The sequence below is a fragment of the Pan troglodytes genome, chromosome 7 (genome assembly GCF_028858775.2).
Source record: "Pan troglodytes isolate AG18354 chromosome 7, NHGRI_mPanTro3-v2.0_pri, whole genome shotgun sequence".
In the NCBI taxonomy this organism is placed as follows: Eukaryota; Metazoa; Chordata; class Mammalia; order Primates; family Hominidae; genus Pan; species Pan troglodytes.
Genome location: NC_072405.2, coordinates 110,764,743 through 110,782,621, shown reverse-complemented (window position 1 = coordinate 110,782,621; position 17,879 = coordinate 110,764,743). Strand labels below are relative to the sequence as shown.

Here is a 17,879-nt window from a genome sequence, read left to right as displayed (position 1 = left end):
TCAGGAAAGAATTATTGGATTTCCCTATGTCTAGACTTCAAGAAACTTAATGTGCCAGGCATTGCAGTCAGCCAGTATATATAGACAAATCAGACCCATTTCTTGGCTTCTAGAAACATATTCTGGCAGGAATTTTAGGACAGTTGTGAACAAGCAACAAAGTTTTACATGAACTGTTTTCTCCTGGTTATCTTGACAACTTACAGCGGCTGCAGGGCATATTGGAAATATATAAACTAAATATGAAGCCCCACCCTGCCATTTAAAGCAGTATGGCCCTAGACTCAATGTCTGTGGGCCTTGGGAATTAAGATCACTCTATTAGAGAAAGAGTTGCTGTTTAAATAGCTGCTGAAGATAAGCAGACTGAAGAAATATATTGTTAATGTTTTGGGAAGGATTTTAAATTGTTAAAATTCTTACTTGCTCACAGCTAAATTTCTTTTCAACATGGCATTTTTCCTTGCCCAGTATCTTTGGATTTTTGCAGAGCTCAGGTTTTAAGAACAGTGATTTTAAAGTACTAGCAGTTAGGATTTAATGACTTCATTGGAAATTTTTGTTTTATAGTTCTCTGAGATTATATTTTGAAACAGCTGTATCCTCTTAAAAGGATAAGAATAACCAAGTGATAGAATCTAGATTTGGGGGTTTCATTTACTGTGTATCATTCATTTTTACAGTTTTAGTACTTTTCTTTGACATTAGAAAATGGCAAAGGCAATAAGATCTGACAGAATATCTTTCCAGCTATGTCGTTTTTTCCTTGCATTTTGTTGAAATGTCTGGTGCTTTGATCTCTGACCAAAATTGCTTGTGTAGGCATAATGTAGTCAGTCCATTTGAAGCAAGAATGTGGTACTTAGTCTTCCCTTTCCAAATGGCCTTTCAAAATGAAAAATCCATCTATTATGTATTCTTGTTGATATTGGATATAGAACAATTTTTAGTTATAAGTATATATATTCTCTCCATTAGTCCTTAACCATTAAGAATACTATTATATCTTAAAGTTTTACAGATTGACCTAAGATTGTGGATCCAAAATTTGAGATATAAAAGAAAATTAGGCATGACTTTTCATCAAGTCAGTGAATCACAAGCTTCCATCAAAACCTGTTTATTGTTGTTTGGGTTGAGACAAGCGCGCTGGTTGACATAAGAAGCTCTTGTTGCCGCGATCTAAGTTACTGCGTCATGTGAAAGGATAAATGACGCCATCTTCAAGTCTCTCAGGCAGTGCCACAGAGCACAGAGTGAGGAGTTTTAAGTGTCAGGCTACACCAGCCCTCAAAAACCTGACCCCCAAAGCTCTGCTTTTAACAATGCCAGCTAGCCTGCCTCTGAACCAGTCAGTGGACACTGTTCCTCATGGACACTGTTCCTTGGGAACCAGGGCCCTGGTCAGCAACCAGCGTGCTTTCTGGGGCGTGGTTATTCCCATATTGACTGTTCTTGCACTAGACTATGTGGTTTTTCCTCTGCCAGGACCCAGTTCTTTTATTTTTCTTTCCTGGAGGTCTTTACTGCCCACTAGATGTCACCCCATTATCAGAAGCTGCTCTGTTACCAGGGGATCAGTGCTGTATGCAAGCTTTCTTCCGTATGGCTGAGGACTGTCTCCCCAGAGCTGTGTCTAGCCTGAAAAGGATAACAGCTTATTTTTGAGTGCTAAGTCATACAGCTAGTAAGTAGCTGAGCTGGGGTTCAAACCCAGGCAGTCCAGCTCCATATACATTCTGGGTGGAGTAATCAAGTTCTTTTAACAGCATCTGACAAGAAAATTGTCTCTCTATGGTACACTCCTAAGAGTAGTGCCTTTCAGGAGAGTCAGACTATCACATATCTCTCCCCGCTACTTTTCCCACCTCTCCAAGCAGGCTTCATTATGTTTACTTAGGTTTCACATCCATTCACAGGGGCACAGACTCAGTCCTCAGTGAATCTTGAAAGATTACTGGTTCATTATTCACACTTTTATTAGTGCCTGTAATTCTGTTTGAAGAATGGTTCTTATTAAACACTCCCTTTGGTAAATGCCAGTACATCCACCTGTGCCCTTGCAAATGCTTGGTCCTACAGGTTCTTCCATAAATAACCTGACACCGAGACACATGACTCCAAAGATGACCTTACATTCTTCTTGAATGGGGGAAATAGACACCTTCATGCTCAACAGTCTTTTAGTCACAATCTTCAGGTCTTCATACGACTCACTAGTTGCTCTCCTGACCATTTATCCTAGAGAAATGAAGATTTACAGTCACATACAAACAAATGTTTGTAGAAGCTTTAACAATGGCCAAAAACTGGAGACACCAGATGTCCTTCAGTAGATGAACTGTTATATTGTGGTACACCCATGCCACGGAATACTACTATGGATAAAAAAGGGACAAACTATGGATACACACAGCTACCCTGGATGAATCTCCAGAGAATTATACTGAGTGAAAAGACCAATCCCAAAAGGTTCCTGTATGTGCTGTATGGCTCCATTTATACAACATTCTTGAAATGACAGAATTAAAGAAATGGAAGACTAGGTAGTGTTTTCTAGGTGTTAAGGAGAGACTGGCATGGGAGGGAAGCAGGAATAGCTAAAAAGGGCAACATATGAGAGATTTTTCATGGTGATGGAAATGTTCTGTATCTTGACTATATCAATGTCAGTATCCTGGTTGTGATGTTGTACTATAGTTTGGCAAGATGTTACCATTGGGGGAAACTGGATAAAGGGTGCGCAGGATCACTCCGTGTTATTTCTTACAACTGCATATGAATTTATAATTATCTCAAAAAGTTTAATTTAAAAAAGTCTTTAGTCCTCTTCACCCATTGGACAATCGTTAAATATGTGCTCTGATTTGTATTCACTTTATGACTTCTTAGGGAAGCTATTAACAGAGTGTAGTGAGTAAGGTCTAACTGAGGTCTTGGAAGTTTTCTTGGCAGGTTTCTAGTAATTTAGTCTAATGAATTTGTATAATATTATTATGAAATCATACAAATCTGTAATTTGTTCAAGTGTATTTTCTTATGGGGCATTGTAATATCCAAAGAAAATGGCAGGCTGGTTGCGGTGGCTCACGCCTGTAATCCCAGCACTTTGGGAGGCCAAGGTGGGTGGATCACCTGAGGTCAGGAGTTCAAGACCTGCCTAGCCAACATGGTGAAACCTCATCTCCACTAAAAATACAAAAATTACCCAGGCATGGTGGCACATGGCTGTAGTCCCAGCTACTGGGGAGGCTGAGGCAGGATAATTGCTTGAACGCGGAGGCCTCTGCAGGTGAGTCGAGATTGCACCACTGCACTCCGGCACCAGCGACAGAGTGAGACTCTGTCTCAAAAATAAAAAAAGAAAAAATTGCAGAAGCATTGTCTTTCTTGTGGATTTAAGAGAACATTAGGATTATTTGGGGGCATGACCATATGAACTATAATTCCATCTCTAGATGAAAAACAAAATTTTTTCTTTTTCCATAATGTGAGCTCTACCACATCCAGAATAACCCACTTGCACCATTTTAATTAACATTGAAAATTAAAGCCAAATCATACATTAGAGACAGGCTCTAGTCGTTAAAGACTCAGCTCTAGAGGTCAGGACAAGAGAGGAAAAATATTAGGCTTTGGGTGAATACATAATATTTGTTTAAGGAAATCAAGGTAAGTGGCTCCGTGATATGAAGTTCGTCTAAATTGATACTGTGGTATCACAAAAGAAGTAGGAAACGAGGAGCATAGATGTTTTGTGTGTTATCATGTCTTCGTGATATTTACTGACCCTCGTGTGGGACTGGTCCTCAGGTACAGTTTGTCAGCTATTGTCATCAGTTCCAGCCTAGCACTGATAGCCTTTATGATACAACCTGACTTACATATTGTAAATGGAGCTTTGTAAAATACCATTAATTATTTCCCTATATAAATTTGTTCACAGGGATTTGATAACAATGAACAAGGATGATCGGTAAAAAGTTAACCTGTATTTCACCCTGACCAGGAATTTGGGATTTGGACTTGATAGCATGGTATCTGGCACATTTCAGGCACACAGTGAATGTTTGTTTCATGAACTAATATTGCTATTTTTGTGGTCCTTACTGCCTGCGCATGACCCTGCTTCCACGGTCCCTCCAGAGAAGAGCTGAGTGGGCAGACAGGGTGCCCTCGTAGTCTCTCTCAGTGCAGAGAAGTGCAGCCTGGGCAGGGGAGCAGCGTCAGGCTATGTAAAGAAGACTACAGATAGACTTGGGCCAGGTTTTATTTCACACTGAAAAGACAAGGAAGGGAACAGATTTAAAGAGATTTAAGTACCAGCATTCAAGGTAGATTAGAAATACTTTTTCTTAAATGTATCCTGTTTGGTTTAAATATAAGTATTGGCTTTTTAAACTTATTTTTTCCCACTATGAATAGTATTTTATTTATAAAAATGCTTTTGTGGACTAATCTGGGATCTAGCCTCCATTTATAATGTGAGAAATATGCATTCTGAATTCCAAGTAATGACTGAGAGTGAATTTTCGGAGCCCAATTTGTTCTTTACTGATGGCACATAATTTGATTCTTATTCTTTTATCTTTCTGTCTTGCTTTCTTGTTTGTGGGCCACAGAGCAGCTTCTATTAAGCCCTTCTTTGCTTCCTTTTCACTACTTTGTTACTCGTCAGATATTTTTCTGGCCTCACAAGTTGATGCCTCACCTACAGATTTTCTAGAGAATTTCTTCAGGCTCAGTAACCTGTCTGTATTTAATAGAACAGTGAGTTCTTTTTCTCACCACACTTCTATTATAACTTAATTTTCTATTTACTGTAGATCCTTGCCAGCACATTACAGAATATTTTTGTTGAACCTTCTTGAGAATTCAGAGAAACTGCTGAGTGACCACTGAACGAAAAGATCTAATCTTAAGGCTTACGTGAGTATTTACTACTGTGGACTTCCTCACAAGATGTGAAACCTTCAGTGAACTGCCTTAGGACAGATTCAATTCTGTGATCAAGATGAAAAATAACTATCATTGGGCTTATTAAATGTGGGATTAAGTTTAGTAGTTGCTCAGGGACACAGAGAAACTGACAAAATACACACTTGTTCTCTCCTGAAAAACAGACACAGAGACTTGTATTTCTTGCTGAGCCAACATTCAGAAGTATCCTAGTCTGCAAACCACAAGAATTCTTACTGTGTTTGAATCAAAAACACCAACTAGATTTTTTAAATTATCTATTTTTAAAAATTTAACCAAAACACATTACCTTTTGAAAAGCACTTGATATGTGGCATTTCATTTTGAAAAAGGTTTATGATAGCTTTTCCATTTTTATGATTCAATACTGTGCAAGCTTGTCCAACCTGCAGCCCAGAACAGCTTTGAATGTAGCCCAACACAAATTCATAAATTTTAAAAAACATTCTGAGATTTTTTTTGCAATTTTTTAAAGCTTATCAGCTATCATTATGTATTTTATGTGTAGCCCAAGACAATTCTTCTTCCATTGTGACCCAGGGAAGCCAAAATGTTGGACACCCTTGCTGTAAGGGAAAATATTTAGATTACCCTCGCAAAAGAATTCTTGACTATTTTATTGAGTAAATTCTTCTCATTGAGTTTTTCTGTTTGTTGGTTTGGTTTGGTTTGGTTTGTTTTGTTTTTTTGAGACAGGCCTCACTTTGATGCCCAGGCTGGAGTGCTGTGGCTCAATCACAGCTCATCGCAACCTCGACCTCCCGGACTCAAGTGATCCTCTCACCTCAGCGTCCCGAACAGGTGGGACGAAAGGCGCGCACCACCATGCCTGGCTAATTTTAAAATATTTTATAGAGACAGGGTCTCTCGCTATGTTGCCCAGGCTAGTTTCGAACTCCTGGGCTTCAAGCTATCCTCCCATTTTGGCCTTCCAAAGTACTGGGATTGCAGGTGTGAGCCACTGTGTCCAGCCAGATTTTTAAAAAGTCATCATATGTATCATAATCTGAAGTTTATTTTGATTTTAATCTCTGTAGTTTTTAATCATAAACTTTTTTTCTTATTTGAAATTATTCTTAACAGCCCCTTTTCACCCTTCATTTCATATCCAGTGAGTCATTAAGTTGTGCTAATTCTGTCTTCTCTGTTCCTCTCCAGTGTGTCCCCTTCTGCCTGCCACTGCCTTAGGTCAGGTTTTCATTTCTTGCCTAGATAGCTGCAATGACCTAATGACTGATCTCCCTGCCTCCAGTCTTTGTCTCTACAATCCAGTGCCTCCATATTGCCATCCAAGTCATCTTTCTGAAAGACTAATAAGACCGTGCCATTTCTTTGACTTAAAATTCTTCAATGGGCTGGACTCATTGAAATAGTAGTCCCAGCTATTTAGGAGGCTGATGTGGGAGGATTACTTGAACCCAGGAGTTTGAGGCTGCAGTGAGCCATGATTGTACCACCGCACTCCAGCCTGGGTGACAGAGCAAGAACGTGTCTCAATTTAAAACAAAAAAAATCCTTCAGTGGCTCCTCACTGAAATTCAGGTATAAAAAAGCCTTACTGTGGAGTTGTTAGGAAGATTAAATTAAATTCATTAAAAGCTCCTAGTTGGTACCTGGCTCAGAACAAGTCTCAGTGTATGTTAATGCCCACTCTTTCCACAGAGAGCCCATGGTAGCAGCAGAACCCTTGTGTAAGGCAGCCCCAGATTTTGGGACAATGGCTCTGCTGAGAAGCCAAGTTGAAAGGAATAGGGGCAGCAATCTCAACAAACTCAGCAACCAGGCTTCCCTGAATCCCCTTGAGGTTAGGCACAAGAATAGATGGGTCTAGCATCCAGTTCCATCAGTGTTTCAGAAAGAGGCTTTACCTGATCAGCTGTATAAGCCAAGTCCATATGTGACTAAGCTTTTGTAACCTAAGAATAAAAAAGCCATCTCTAGAAAAGCATTGGTCTCTGCCTTTCTGTTTTCTTGTTTGTTTTCTCGTCAATTTCCTAGCGAAGTTTCTTTTGACAGGCTTTAACTCTTTCTTAAATGAACCTAGGGGAAGAGAGAGAGACCTAGTTGTATGCAGTTTGGTAGAGCAGAATGTCCTGAGAGTTCAGGTGCACCAGGCAGATGCTGAACTCTTTTTTTTTTTTTTTTTTTTTGAGACGGAGTCTCGCTCTGTCGCCCAGGCTGGAGTGCAGTGGCGCGATCTCGGCTCACTGCAAGCTCCGCCTCCCGGGTTCACGCCATTCTCCTGCCTCAGCCTCCTGAGTAGCTGGGACTACAGGCGCCCGCTACCGCGCCCGGCTAATTTTTTGTATTTTTAGTAGAGACGGAGTTTCACCGTGTTAGCCAGGATGGTCTCGATCTCCTGACCTCGTGATCCGCCCGAACTCTTACCTGAGTTCAGGTGCGCCAGTGGGGCCAGGAAACATCTGTGAAAGAGATGTGGGCAAACTGGTGAGCTGGATGAGTCCAAGAGATGAAATTCACATCAGACCTAGTTGGGATTGCTGCTTTGTCCTGACTTGGTATTCCCAGACAGCCCTACTTTTTTTTCCCCTCATCTCTCAGTCTTTGGACGGTGGGAATTTGGCACAGTCACATATTGAGATAACCACAGAGCACAGCAGAATAAGATCAATAGTGGAAAAAGCATAATCTGAATTGATTTCATGCTCTGGTTTTTAAATTCAGTTTGTTACTTTCCTTAGCCTTTCTCTTAAAATTTGTGCTATAGGCCAGGCGCGGTGGCTCACGCCTGTAGTCCCAGCACTTTTTGCAAGGCCAAGGCAGGCGGATCATGAGGTCAGGAGTTCAAGACCAGCCTGGCCAACATGGTGAAACCCCGTCTCTACTAAAAATACAAAAAATTAGCTGAGCATGGTGGCAGACGCCTGTAATTCCAGCTACTTGGGAGGCTGAGGCAGGAGAATCGCTTGAACTCGGGAGATGGAGGTTGCAGTGAGCCAAGACCGCGCCACTGCACTCCAGCCTGGGCAATAGAGTGAGACACCATCTCAAAAAAAAAAAAATTGTGCTATAAACATAACACTCTACAGGTCTTTGTTGAGTATAAGTTCTTTTCATGCAAGTAGTTTTAGTTACCATGTAGAATATCTCAAATACAAGAAGAAGCAAATATATCAAAGAGAATTCGTTTGTATTAAATAAGAATGTCTACCAGCGGTAGCATTTATATATGGGTAGTTCTTTGATGTTTAAACACCATGTTATCTATGTGTTCTGACAATGTAATACTTAAATCTAAGCTATTATATCTTGCTTAACTTTAAAAATATCTCTTAATCTTTTTACATGGTGAAAAGCAAAATAGAGCTTTACAGTAATTGAATTGGAATTTTAATCCAGCAGAAGTGAAGAAAATAAAATGTTTTAATGGAAAATAAAATACAATTGATAACTTTGTTGTTGTTTCTGTTTGGTAATTTATTTATTAGAGGCAGGAGGCCAAAAAGGATGAGAAATATTGCTTTTCTAAATGACTCCTTTGTCTTGATTTCATTTGTCTTCATGGAATCTCACTCACCTATTTCATTACAGGCGTGTTCCATCCACCACATCAGAACAATGTCGTATGTTTTTGTAAATGATTCTTCTCAGACTAACGTGCCCTTGCTACAAGCCTGTATTGATGGGGACTTTAATTATTCCAAGCGGCTTTTGGAAAGTGGCTTTGACCCAAATATTCGTGACAGCAGGGGCAGAACAGGCCTTCACCTTGCAGCAGCTCGAGGGAATGTAGACATCTGCCAGTTACTGCATAAATTCGGTGCCGATCTTCTGGCCACAGATTATCAAGGAAACACAGCTCTTCACCTCTGTGGCCATGTGGATACTATCCAATTTTTGGTTTCCAATGGACTCAAAATTGATATTTGGTAAGTTCTCTGTGGTTTTAGAAGTCTAGTCATTTCTTCCCATTAATCTCTCAACTGATAGTCTTATCTTGGGTCTGTTGATTTTGTTTCCTCATTAATCAGTTGAAATAAGTTCAGAAAGCATTGAAGACAGTGTAATCCTGTTAGGCAAGTGAGGGAATGAGGGGCTGACTTCTAGATTTTTGCTAAAGCAGCATATTTTTTTCTATGAAAATAGTAGGTAGTTTCTGCTACTAATTAATTATGTAGTGTTACAACAAGGGAAGAAGAAGAAAAGAACATTTGTTGAAAATCTATGAGCTAGACTGTGTTTACTTGTTAGCTCATTTAGTCCTCAGAATGAAGAGCTCTCACGATAGGTGTTTTCATTTTACAGATTAGATAGTGAAGACAAAAAAGGATTGGACAAAGTTCACACAGTTTATAGAGGATTTGAAAAGGTCACAGCTTATAAGGGACAGAGCTGGAATTTGAACCTAGTTCCGCTGACTCTAACGCTTGTGTGCCTTCTGTCATGTAACGCACCATGTGAGCTTCATAATCTCCCGGGAGTCCAGGATCCTTTTTAGACTGAACAATTTGAGGAAGTCATGGGGCTTTTTGTTTGTTTTAGTGATACTCTGCTTTTTGAGTGGGAACGATGTCAAGTCACCTGTAAAACTGAGCTTGACCTTGAAATTACAGTTACACACTGCCCTAATTTATTGATGCCATAATGCCCCTAAATCTGAATAAGACAGTAAATGCTTTTGTTTCTGCAGGACAAAATGGGGTAGGAATTGACTGCAGGATTTAATGTGATTGGGGTTCTAACCTATTATTAGCGCTAAATAGCTGCGTGAACCGAAGCAGCTTATTTGACATTTTTTTCTTAGACTTTTTTAGAAAAAGTACTTGTCTCGTAAAATGTAAATATCAAATAAGAATGAATCTAGAACTAGATTTATCCACTTTTTTGACTATATGTTCTCTTTTTTCTTTTCCCTGGAAGTAAAAAAAAAAAGAAAAAGAAAAACAAGGGTTAATTCAAAATTCAGCTACACTGGATGTTTGGCTCAGCTCTGGGTTTTACTTTTGAGTTAAATTGGACCCATCCTTTTTTTCCCCCTGGTGATTTGTTCTTCATAAACACTTTCTATAGTACAATTCAGAAAAAAAAAATAGAGGCACACGGCTATTACTTCTACCATAATCTGCTGTTGAGGAGACATTCAGTGTGAGGATGGGGGCTGGAGGTGGGGGACGTGTTTGGTTAACAGGATAACGGCCTCTGTGATGAACTGTGCAGAAATCCCATCAGTCAAGGTCTGATTGCAGCCAGATGGTCAAGGCTCATGGTGGAAAAGTTGTAGTGAGCCAAATACTCCTTTAGTTCCCCACGGCCCTAGGGTAGGCCCTAATTGGGCCCATTCTTTCTTCACTGAGATCTATATAAGTGGGTACTAAAAATGGAACTGACAATGTAGTATAACTGCTATGATGGCTTCTTTATTTTTATAAACTTTTTTTTTTTTTTTTTTTTTAGCAATCATCAAGGTGCTACCCCTTTAGTTCTGGCAAAGCGCAGAGGAGTAAATAAAGATGTCATCCGATTGCTGGAATCTTTGGAAGAACAGGAGGTGAAAGGATTTAACAGAGGAACCCACTCGAAACTGGAGACCATGCAAACAGCTGAGAGTGAAAGGTACTGGAGATACAACTTTTTTTTTCTCACTGTATTACTCATGCCTTGAACTCCTGGGCTCAAGCATTCTTCCTGCCTCAGCCTCCTGACTAGCTGGGACTATAGGCACATGCAGCCACACCCAGCAAGATAATACGATTTTTTAAGGGGAAAGTCACTTTAAGTATGTGGATTTATGGTTAACTTTGTGAACTTTAATATTCATTTGCTTTTAAGTGCAACTTGAACTTTATATAGGACCTTATGACTGCAGATTACAATTGAGAAGCTATTAACAGAAAGTACTACATGTCATGTGCACATAATGTTCTGTTAGCCACCTGCTGTATTGACAGTACAAAGGAGAAATAGTAACAAATGAATCTGAGGGGAGGAAGCCGGAGCTTGATGATTTTAAGTACAGGTCACAAAAAGAATGGAATTTCAAAAAAAAAAGAGAAGTATAAGTAAAGCCAAGAACTTGGGCAATTTTAGAAAAGACTGAAAGGTAGTTTCAAGGGTAGGGAAGTGGAATGCTGAGAAACAAGAAAACAAGAGAGGGAAAGCAAGATAGTATTTAACACATGCACAGTTCAGTAATGTGAAAGTGAAAGTGACTTTCATATGAGTTGGAGCTAATGAAATTTGGATTCCTGTAAGTAATTGAAGCTAAGATGTGGTAACTGACAGGGTCTTGAATAGCTCATCATTTCTCATCTAGAGGCAATGGAGAATGCAGTTCAGAGAGCTCCAAAAAGGTGGCGCACCATCTTTTCTCCTGATGTCACTGGGCTCAACAGGTAAAGTTAATAGGCCAGACTTAGTTCTAATAGCATATTATCTGGTTGACCGCCATGCAGTTTCAGCCTTCCACATTATACACGTGAAGGAAAAAGGATGCTGAGCTTCCATAGCCTCTTCCCAGTATTCTCAGTAGGTTGTAAATAGAATAAGCAAGGGCCCACATCAGCTGTTTACCTAGTAGCTGATGGACTAGGACTTGGATTTAGAATCACATAATCCACTTAGACCATTGGGATCATTGTTTCTGTGAGTTCTAAATGAAATCCTCTCTATTTTTCATAGCTTACCCTTCATTTGATTCCTTTGTACCCATTTTTGCTTTCTTCCTCTCGTGTGCCAGTTGATGTGCTCTTTGGGGACCATTAATTCCACTCTCAAGCTTAGGTCTATTTTGTTCAGATACTTTCAAGCACTTTAATACAGTCCTAAAGAAATCCAAGAGCTTTACTTCTGGAACAGTGCATACTCCTCTTGAGTGATCACTGAAAGCTGACAAATAGATAAACAAGAAGTCAGAGATGTATTTGCAAGCCCTTGTTTTTCTCTCCTGTGTACTTTGGATTGACAGAATGGCATAAGCACTTTAACAATATTGAGTTAACTATTATTTGTTAAAGATTTTTTCCTCTAAGATAACTTGAAATTTATTTTTATCTTTTTATGAAATAACATTAAGTACTTTAAGCTTCTTTACCATGAAAAACAACCAAGAATGTGTTTTTGTTTGGTATATTTTTAGGATCTTTATTTTGTTAATAGCCAGTTTCTTGGCACCCTTTTATTAGAAATATACTTTTAGCATTAGTTTGCCTCAGTTGTGATTACTAAGAAGTGATAAGTACAAAATAATATTCCATTGGATGAGCAGTGGAAGTACTCCTGCTTCCTTCACATACCTGCCATTTCACTGCAGCATGAGAGTCTGTATTAATTGTAACACTGTATAAAGCTCGTTTTTCAAAAATTGAGTTATTAACACTTTTATTACCTAGTTTTCCTATCTTACTCCTACCCCTCAGTGTCATGGTAGAAATTCAGTGGTTGAAGCTTAAATCAGAAAGTTGAAAGGTAATGTCATTAGGAAAATGCAAATGAGGACCATAGTGAAATGCCACTTCACACCCACTAGGATAGCTGCAATTAAAAAGATAGATAATAACAAGTGCTCTGGAGGATGTGGAGAAATTGGAATCCTCATACACTGCTGATGGGAATGGAAAGTAGAGCAGCTTCTTTGGAAAAGTCTGGCAGTCCTTCAAAAAGCTACACGTAGAGTTACCATCTGACCAGCAGTGCCACTTCTAGGAATATACCAAAGAAAATTGAAACATATGTCCACACAAAAACTTATATATGAATGTTCATAGCAGCATTATTCATAATAGCCAAAACATTGATACCACCCAGATATCCATCAGCTGATGAAGGAATAAACATCATCTGTTCATCCAGTGGAATATTACTAATATTATTATATTGTACTGATACATGCTACAGCATGGATAAATTTTGAAAACATGCTACATTGGAGAAGCCAGGCACAAAAGGCCACATATTACATGATTCTGTTTATGTGAAATGTCCAGAATAAGCAAATCCATAGAGACAGAAAGTAGATGAGAAAGTAGACTAGAAGCTGGGAGAAGGGGCAATGGGAGTGACTGCTAATAGGTACAGAGTTTCTTATAGAGGTGCTGAAAGTGTACTGGAATTAAAAGAGATGGTTGTACAATTTGGGGAATATATGAAAAGCCACTGAATTGTACAGTTTCAAAAGGTAAATGTTATGGGATGTGAATTATATCTCAATAAAAAGTAGATTAAAAAGTTTAAAGAGATTGGCTAGCACATGGCATTATGGCATAATTGTGTAACGGCTTTTTCTAGAGCAGAAGATAAAGCAGGGTTTTAAATGTATTTACTATAATATTTTCCATTTCTCTTAGGATTCCCCCAAGACAGCACAACTTCTGCAGGCCTTATAAGGGACTATAAATCAAGTTAATGAAAAACATTTCCCCACTCCTCCATATAACTCTAAGTTTAATTCCTTTTTACTTTGTAGGTATGGGATAACAAAAACAGTATAGCTATCACATTTTTTAAAAAAGATACATGCAAACACACCCCCCAAAGACAGTGTAGATATCACGTTTTTAAAAAAAGATTATACACACACCCCATTATGTTAGAATCAGATATTCCCTGGACAGTAGAAAGCATTTCATTGGATAAAGTCTTTATAGAATATCCCGATTGGCAGAGCTTCATGAGCTCTGAAGAACAATGAGAATGCTCATGGAATTTTCATTTTATACCTAACATGTATAAGGGCATGTCAACTCGTAATCAATAAATTTTACATAGGTCAAACTAAGCCTCTGCAGAACTTTGTTATCTATTTGTGGTTTTACTCTTTTAGGCCTTCTCAAAGTCCTAATCTTATTTTTAAACTTGCTGTCAAGTGTTCCAAAATTACCGTGGTGTTGTAGATTCCCACTGAAAACATCATCTCTTATTCAGAGAATAAACATGTTTTAATTATTAAAAAAAAAAAAAAAAGTTTGGGTGTTAAGCAGACTGGCCCATTAGGAAGTCAGTTTCCCATGATCAGAGAAGACCTCTAATGTTGGTAAAGGCTGAAGGACTTTTGTTTGATGGTATCAAGAAGTAAAATAAAGTTGTAGGTTAAAAAATGTCAGTTTTGCATGTTTACTCATAGTTCATAATGAATGAGACTCTAAGATACTGTTTTATGGGAGTTAGGAAGGATAGTAATGAACTTTGATAACCAGTAGATAGTTGATTCCTATGATCATGGTTATGGTGGCTTTAATCTAAATGATACCCTCTTACTGGGCCTGTATGTTGTGATATAACCATGAGTGCTCTTCCCTTAGTGCTTCCAAGTACCAAAGTCAGATGCAGTTTCTCTTTGTGGTAGTCGTATTTCTCATTGATGAAGTTCTGAAAACCAGAATCAGTGTTTTTATGGTATTTGCACTACCTTATTTTCAACTAGACTAGCCTTTATGCAGAAGAGAAATGAACATATTCTGTCTTATTGTACAAGATAGAACTAACACCAATAGGAAGAAACTATTAAGAATTCCTAATGATTAGGCCAGCTGTGATGGCTCATGCCTGTAATCCCAGCACTTTGGGAGGTCAAGGCAGGTGGATCACCTAAGCTCAGGAGTTCAAGACCAGCCTGGGCAACATGGCGAAACCCTGTCTCTACCAAAAATACAAAAATTAGCCAGCCATGGTGGCATGCACCTGTAGTCCCAGCTACCTGCGGGGCTGAGGCAGGAGGATTGCTTGAGCTGGGGAGGTGGAGGTTTCAGTGAGCTGAGATCGCATCACTGTATTCCAGCCTGGGCGGCAGAGTGAGATTCTGTCTCCAAAAAAAAAAAGAATTTCTGATGACTAGACGAGTCCACATGTACAACAGGCTGAGGAGTAACCTTCCATTATTAGAGAATTACAATTAAAGAAGGAATTCCTTCATTGGTCAGATTATTGAACTAAATTAATAAAAATTCCCTTTTAACTTCAAGATTCACACACACTGTATAAGTGACTTTTTAGATTTACTCATCTTCCCCCCTCCCCCCAACAGACATTTACTTTCTCAGTTCTAGGGCCTAGAAGTCTGAGATCAAGGTGTCACAAAGTTGGTTTCTTCTAAGGCCTCTCTGCTTGACTTGTAGATGACTGTCCTCTTCAGGTGTCATCACCTGCATGTCTGCTTATTCGTATTAACACATTCTTAAATTATGAGTCTGCACTTTGAATCTTCTAAATTTAACATAACAAGAATGTGTTGTGGTTTAATATCTTGATGGAAACAACTCATAACCTATTTCAAGACTTCTGCTCAGGACACCTTAAAAAAAAATAGAGATGGTGTCTCGCTATGTTACCCAGGCTGGTCCCGAACTCCTGGGCTCAAGTGATCCTCCCTCCTTGGCCTGCAAAAGTGTCGGGATTACAGGCATGAGCTACCACGCCCAGCCAGGACCTTTTAAATAGAATTTTTAACTTGAGTTTACTAAATTCTAAACCAAGAGAAACATACTCATTACCATTTAGCAATTTACAGTTTAGTATATATTGTTCAGATACGTAAGCATGTAAGAGTGTGTATATATATATATATGTGTGTGTGTGTGTGTGTGTATATTTGGTCTTTTCTAAATAGTAGCCCTGTGGTTTTATGTTTTTGGAATTGCTGTGTTTTTTTTAATGCCCTTTTTGCTCTTTCTTCTTCCACAGTGCCATGGAAAGCCATTCACTCCTCAATCCCAACCTGCAGCAAGGTGAAGGAGTCCTCTCCAGCTTCCGAACCACGTGGCAGGAGTTTGTGGAGGATCTGGGCTTCTGGAGAGTATTGCTGTTGATCTTCGTCATTGCTTTGCTGTCTCTTGGCATTGCTTATTATGTGAGTGGGGTGCTACCCTTCGTGGAAAACCAGCCTGAACTGGTGCATTAAAGGAGCTCATGGAAGATGAGGCAATTAATTGCCTGTTTCCTGGCTTCCAATGTTTGTTCTCAGTTTCTCAGAATTTTTCTTAGCGCAAAGCAGTGAGGGCAGTACATGTTCTTTTTGCATTTTTAATTATTGTAATCCTTTTAGATAATGATGTGTTCATTTGAACTAACTACATACTATGATCAAGTATATTGCATCCTAACGCTACCTCTGACTCAACCTGACTTTGTAGGGAAGCCTACACATAGCCTTGTTTGATAAAAACACGGAAGTGACTAGAGAATGGAAGATAAAGGAAGAAGCTAGGAAGTCCTTGCTATCAAAACCTTATCCTAATATAGGACCAATTGAAGTATTCAAAAAGAAAAACAGTATCTTATATGATTAGTTTTTGTTGGTGGTTTTGTTTTCATTTATTTTTGCAAGAGCCACTTTTTATTTACTTTCTCTAGGGATAAGAGATAAAACTTGAAGTACTTTTTTCAAATCTTGTGTGCAAATTAGTATTGTTAGCATCTATTTGGCTTATTTTAGTATTTTTAAGTCTAGTCACAAACCAAACAAAACTTTTGAAAATGAGCTATATTTTGTTCAAAGATAATTGATTTGATCTTATATTTATTTGTTTTTAGGATAATTTTTGATCTTTTTGTAAACTGCTTTGCTTGTTAATATCTGTGAAAAATAAATGAGTTCATTTTGTTCACTTTCCAATTTTCCCTAGTATCCTAGTCATCAAAGATAACAGTTCATCAGAATTACAGTCAGAAAATCCTTTTTTCTACTGAATAGTTAGCAGGGAAAAATAATTCTGATATTTAACTGTCATAATTCTGTAGTGCTATTATAGTGAAAAACTCAGTTCTATAAGCTAGCTGTGTTGTCACAGTTTTATCATAGTTCGTAATTATTTCATGTGCAATCCTATTTGGAGGGCCTGTTAGACTTTTAACAATCCCATCCATATCTGTAATTCTCTGATGGCAAGAATGGATGGAGCATTTCTGAGTTAACAGTGCTGAACAGTATCGTACTGGGTGTCATAAACTCTTTATGAATGGTAATATTATGTAAATTGAAATCTGGCCCTCAAACTATATTGCAGCTTTCAGCAGTATGTTTGAAGGCCTCTTTCGTTAATGATTCTATAATGTATGAATTATGTTCTTGAGTGGTTAAAAAAGAATATGAAGGCTTGATAATTATTCATTGGGTAAAGTCAGGAAATTGTAGTGGAAGAACTAATGGTTTTGTTTTTTGGAATAGAGGCACCTAAGCTATTGCTAATTGAATTGCTGCTAGAATTAGAAATTATGCTTTAGAATAGAATTGGTATTTCTGTGATTCTTTTTGCTTCTTGGTATTTTCTCTTGTATCTATGTATCTAGTATTGAGGCTTGCTCTTTCATGTGGCTTTATCCTCTCTTTAATAGCTGTTGTAAAATTCCTGAGTAACTGGCTGCTTCAGGATCAGCTTGCAGAGTCTTGCTTTTAGGTTAGATACAAACAAAGTAAATCATAGTTGGTGTAAATCCAGCAAAAAACAGCTGGCTTTGGAATGGAGAACACTACAATTCAAATTTGAAGTATATTCAGAAGAAAACTTTGGAATTAGCTTTACATTTGTTTGTAAATCTAAACAAATATGCAAAATTGGTCAAAATGTAAGTATATAGCATTTTTAAAGATTAATGGTTCCTTTTATGTGCTGATTTCTTTGTATTCTGTTCTCTGCATTCATCATTCAGGAATACCACCAATAAATGTATTTATATATCCCTTAATCACGATTTCTCTTTTTTTTTTTAGTGTATTATAGTTTTAATTTGGGGATTTTGTAATGGATTGCAATTAGCTGCTTTTTAAAACACAGCTTTTTTTCAAACCTAATGTATTAGGTATATTGAGTTTCATATATGTTTGCCTTATAAATACTGTGAAATTAATTTGAGTGAATTGCTCGTAGATTTAAGGGTGATGATCATAACTACCACAATTAAGCCCCTCCCAATTATGCAAGTTTTTAGCATGCAAGTTTTACCCTACG

General features: G+C 38.3%; 1 protein-coding gene across 4 annotated transcripts in view; it reads left to right on the top strand.

Moving 5' to 3' along the window:
- The window catches only part of ANKRD46 (ankyrin repeat domain 46), a 40,380-nt gene extending 22,764 nt beyond the window's left edge, over nucleotides 1-17,616 (top strand). For 2 of the 4 annotated variants that reach the window (XM_001152837.8, XM_054657424.1), the window contains exons 2-6: nucleotides 4,827-4,929; nucleotides 5,677-5,781; nucleotides 8,533-8,870; nucleotides 10,396-10,554; nucleotides 15,616-17,616. In XM_001152837.8, coding sequence (XP_001152837.1) covers nucleotides 8,560-8,870; nucleotides 10,396-10,554; nucleotides 15,616-15,832 — 687 coding nt within the window. In that variant the 5' untranslated portion in view covers nucleotides 4,827-4,929; nucleotides 5,677-5,781; nucleotides 8,533-8,559 and the 3' untranslated portion in view covers nucleotides 15,833-17,616. The remainder of the gene's footprint in view (nucleotides 1-4,826; nucleotides 4,930-5,676; nucleotides 5,782-8,532; nucleotides 8,871-10,395; nucleotides 10,555-15,615) is intronic. The other 2 variants (XM_009455740.4, XM_003951313.4) reach the window with 1 other exon arrangement.
- The last annotated feature ends 263 nt before the right edge of the window (nucleotides 17,617-17,879 follow it).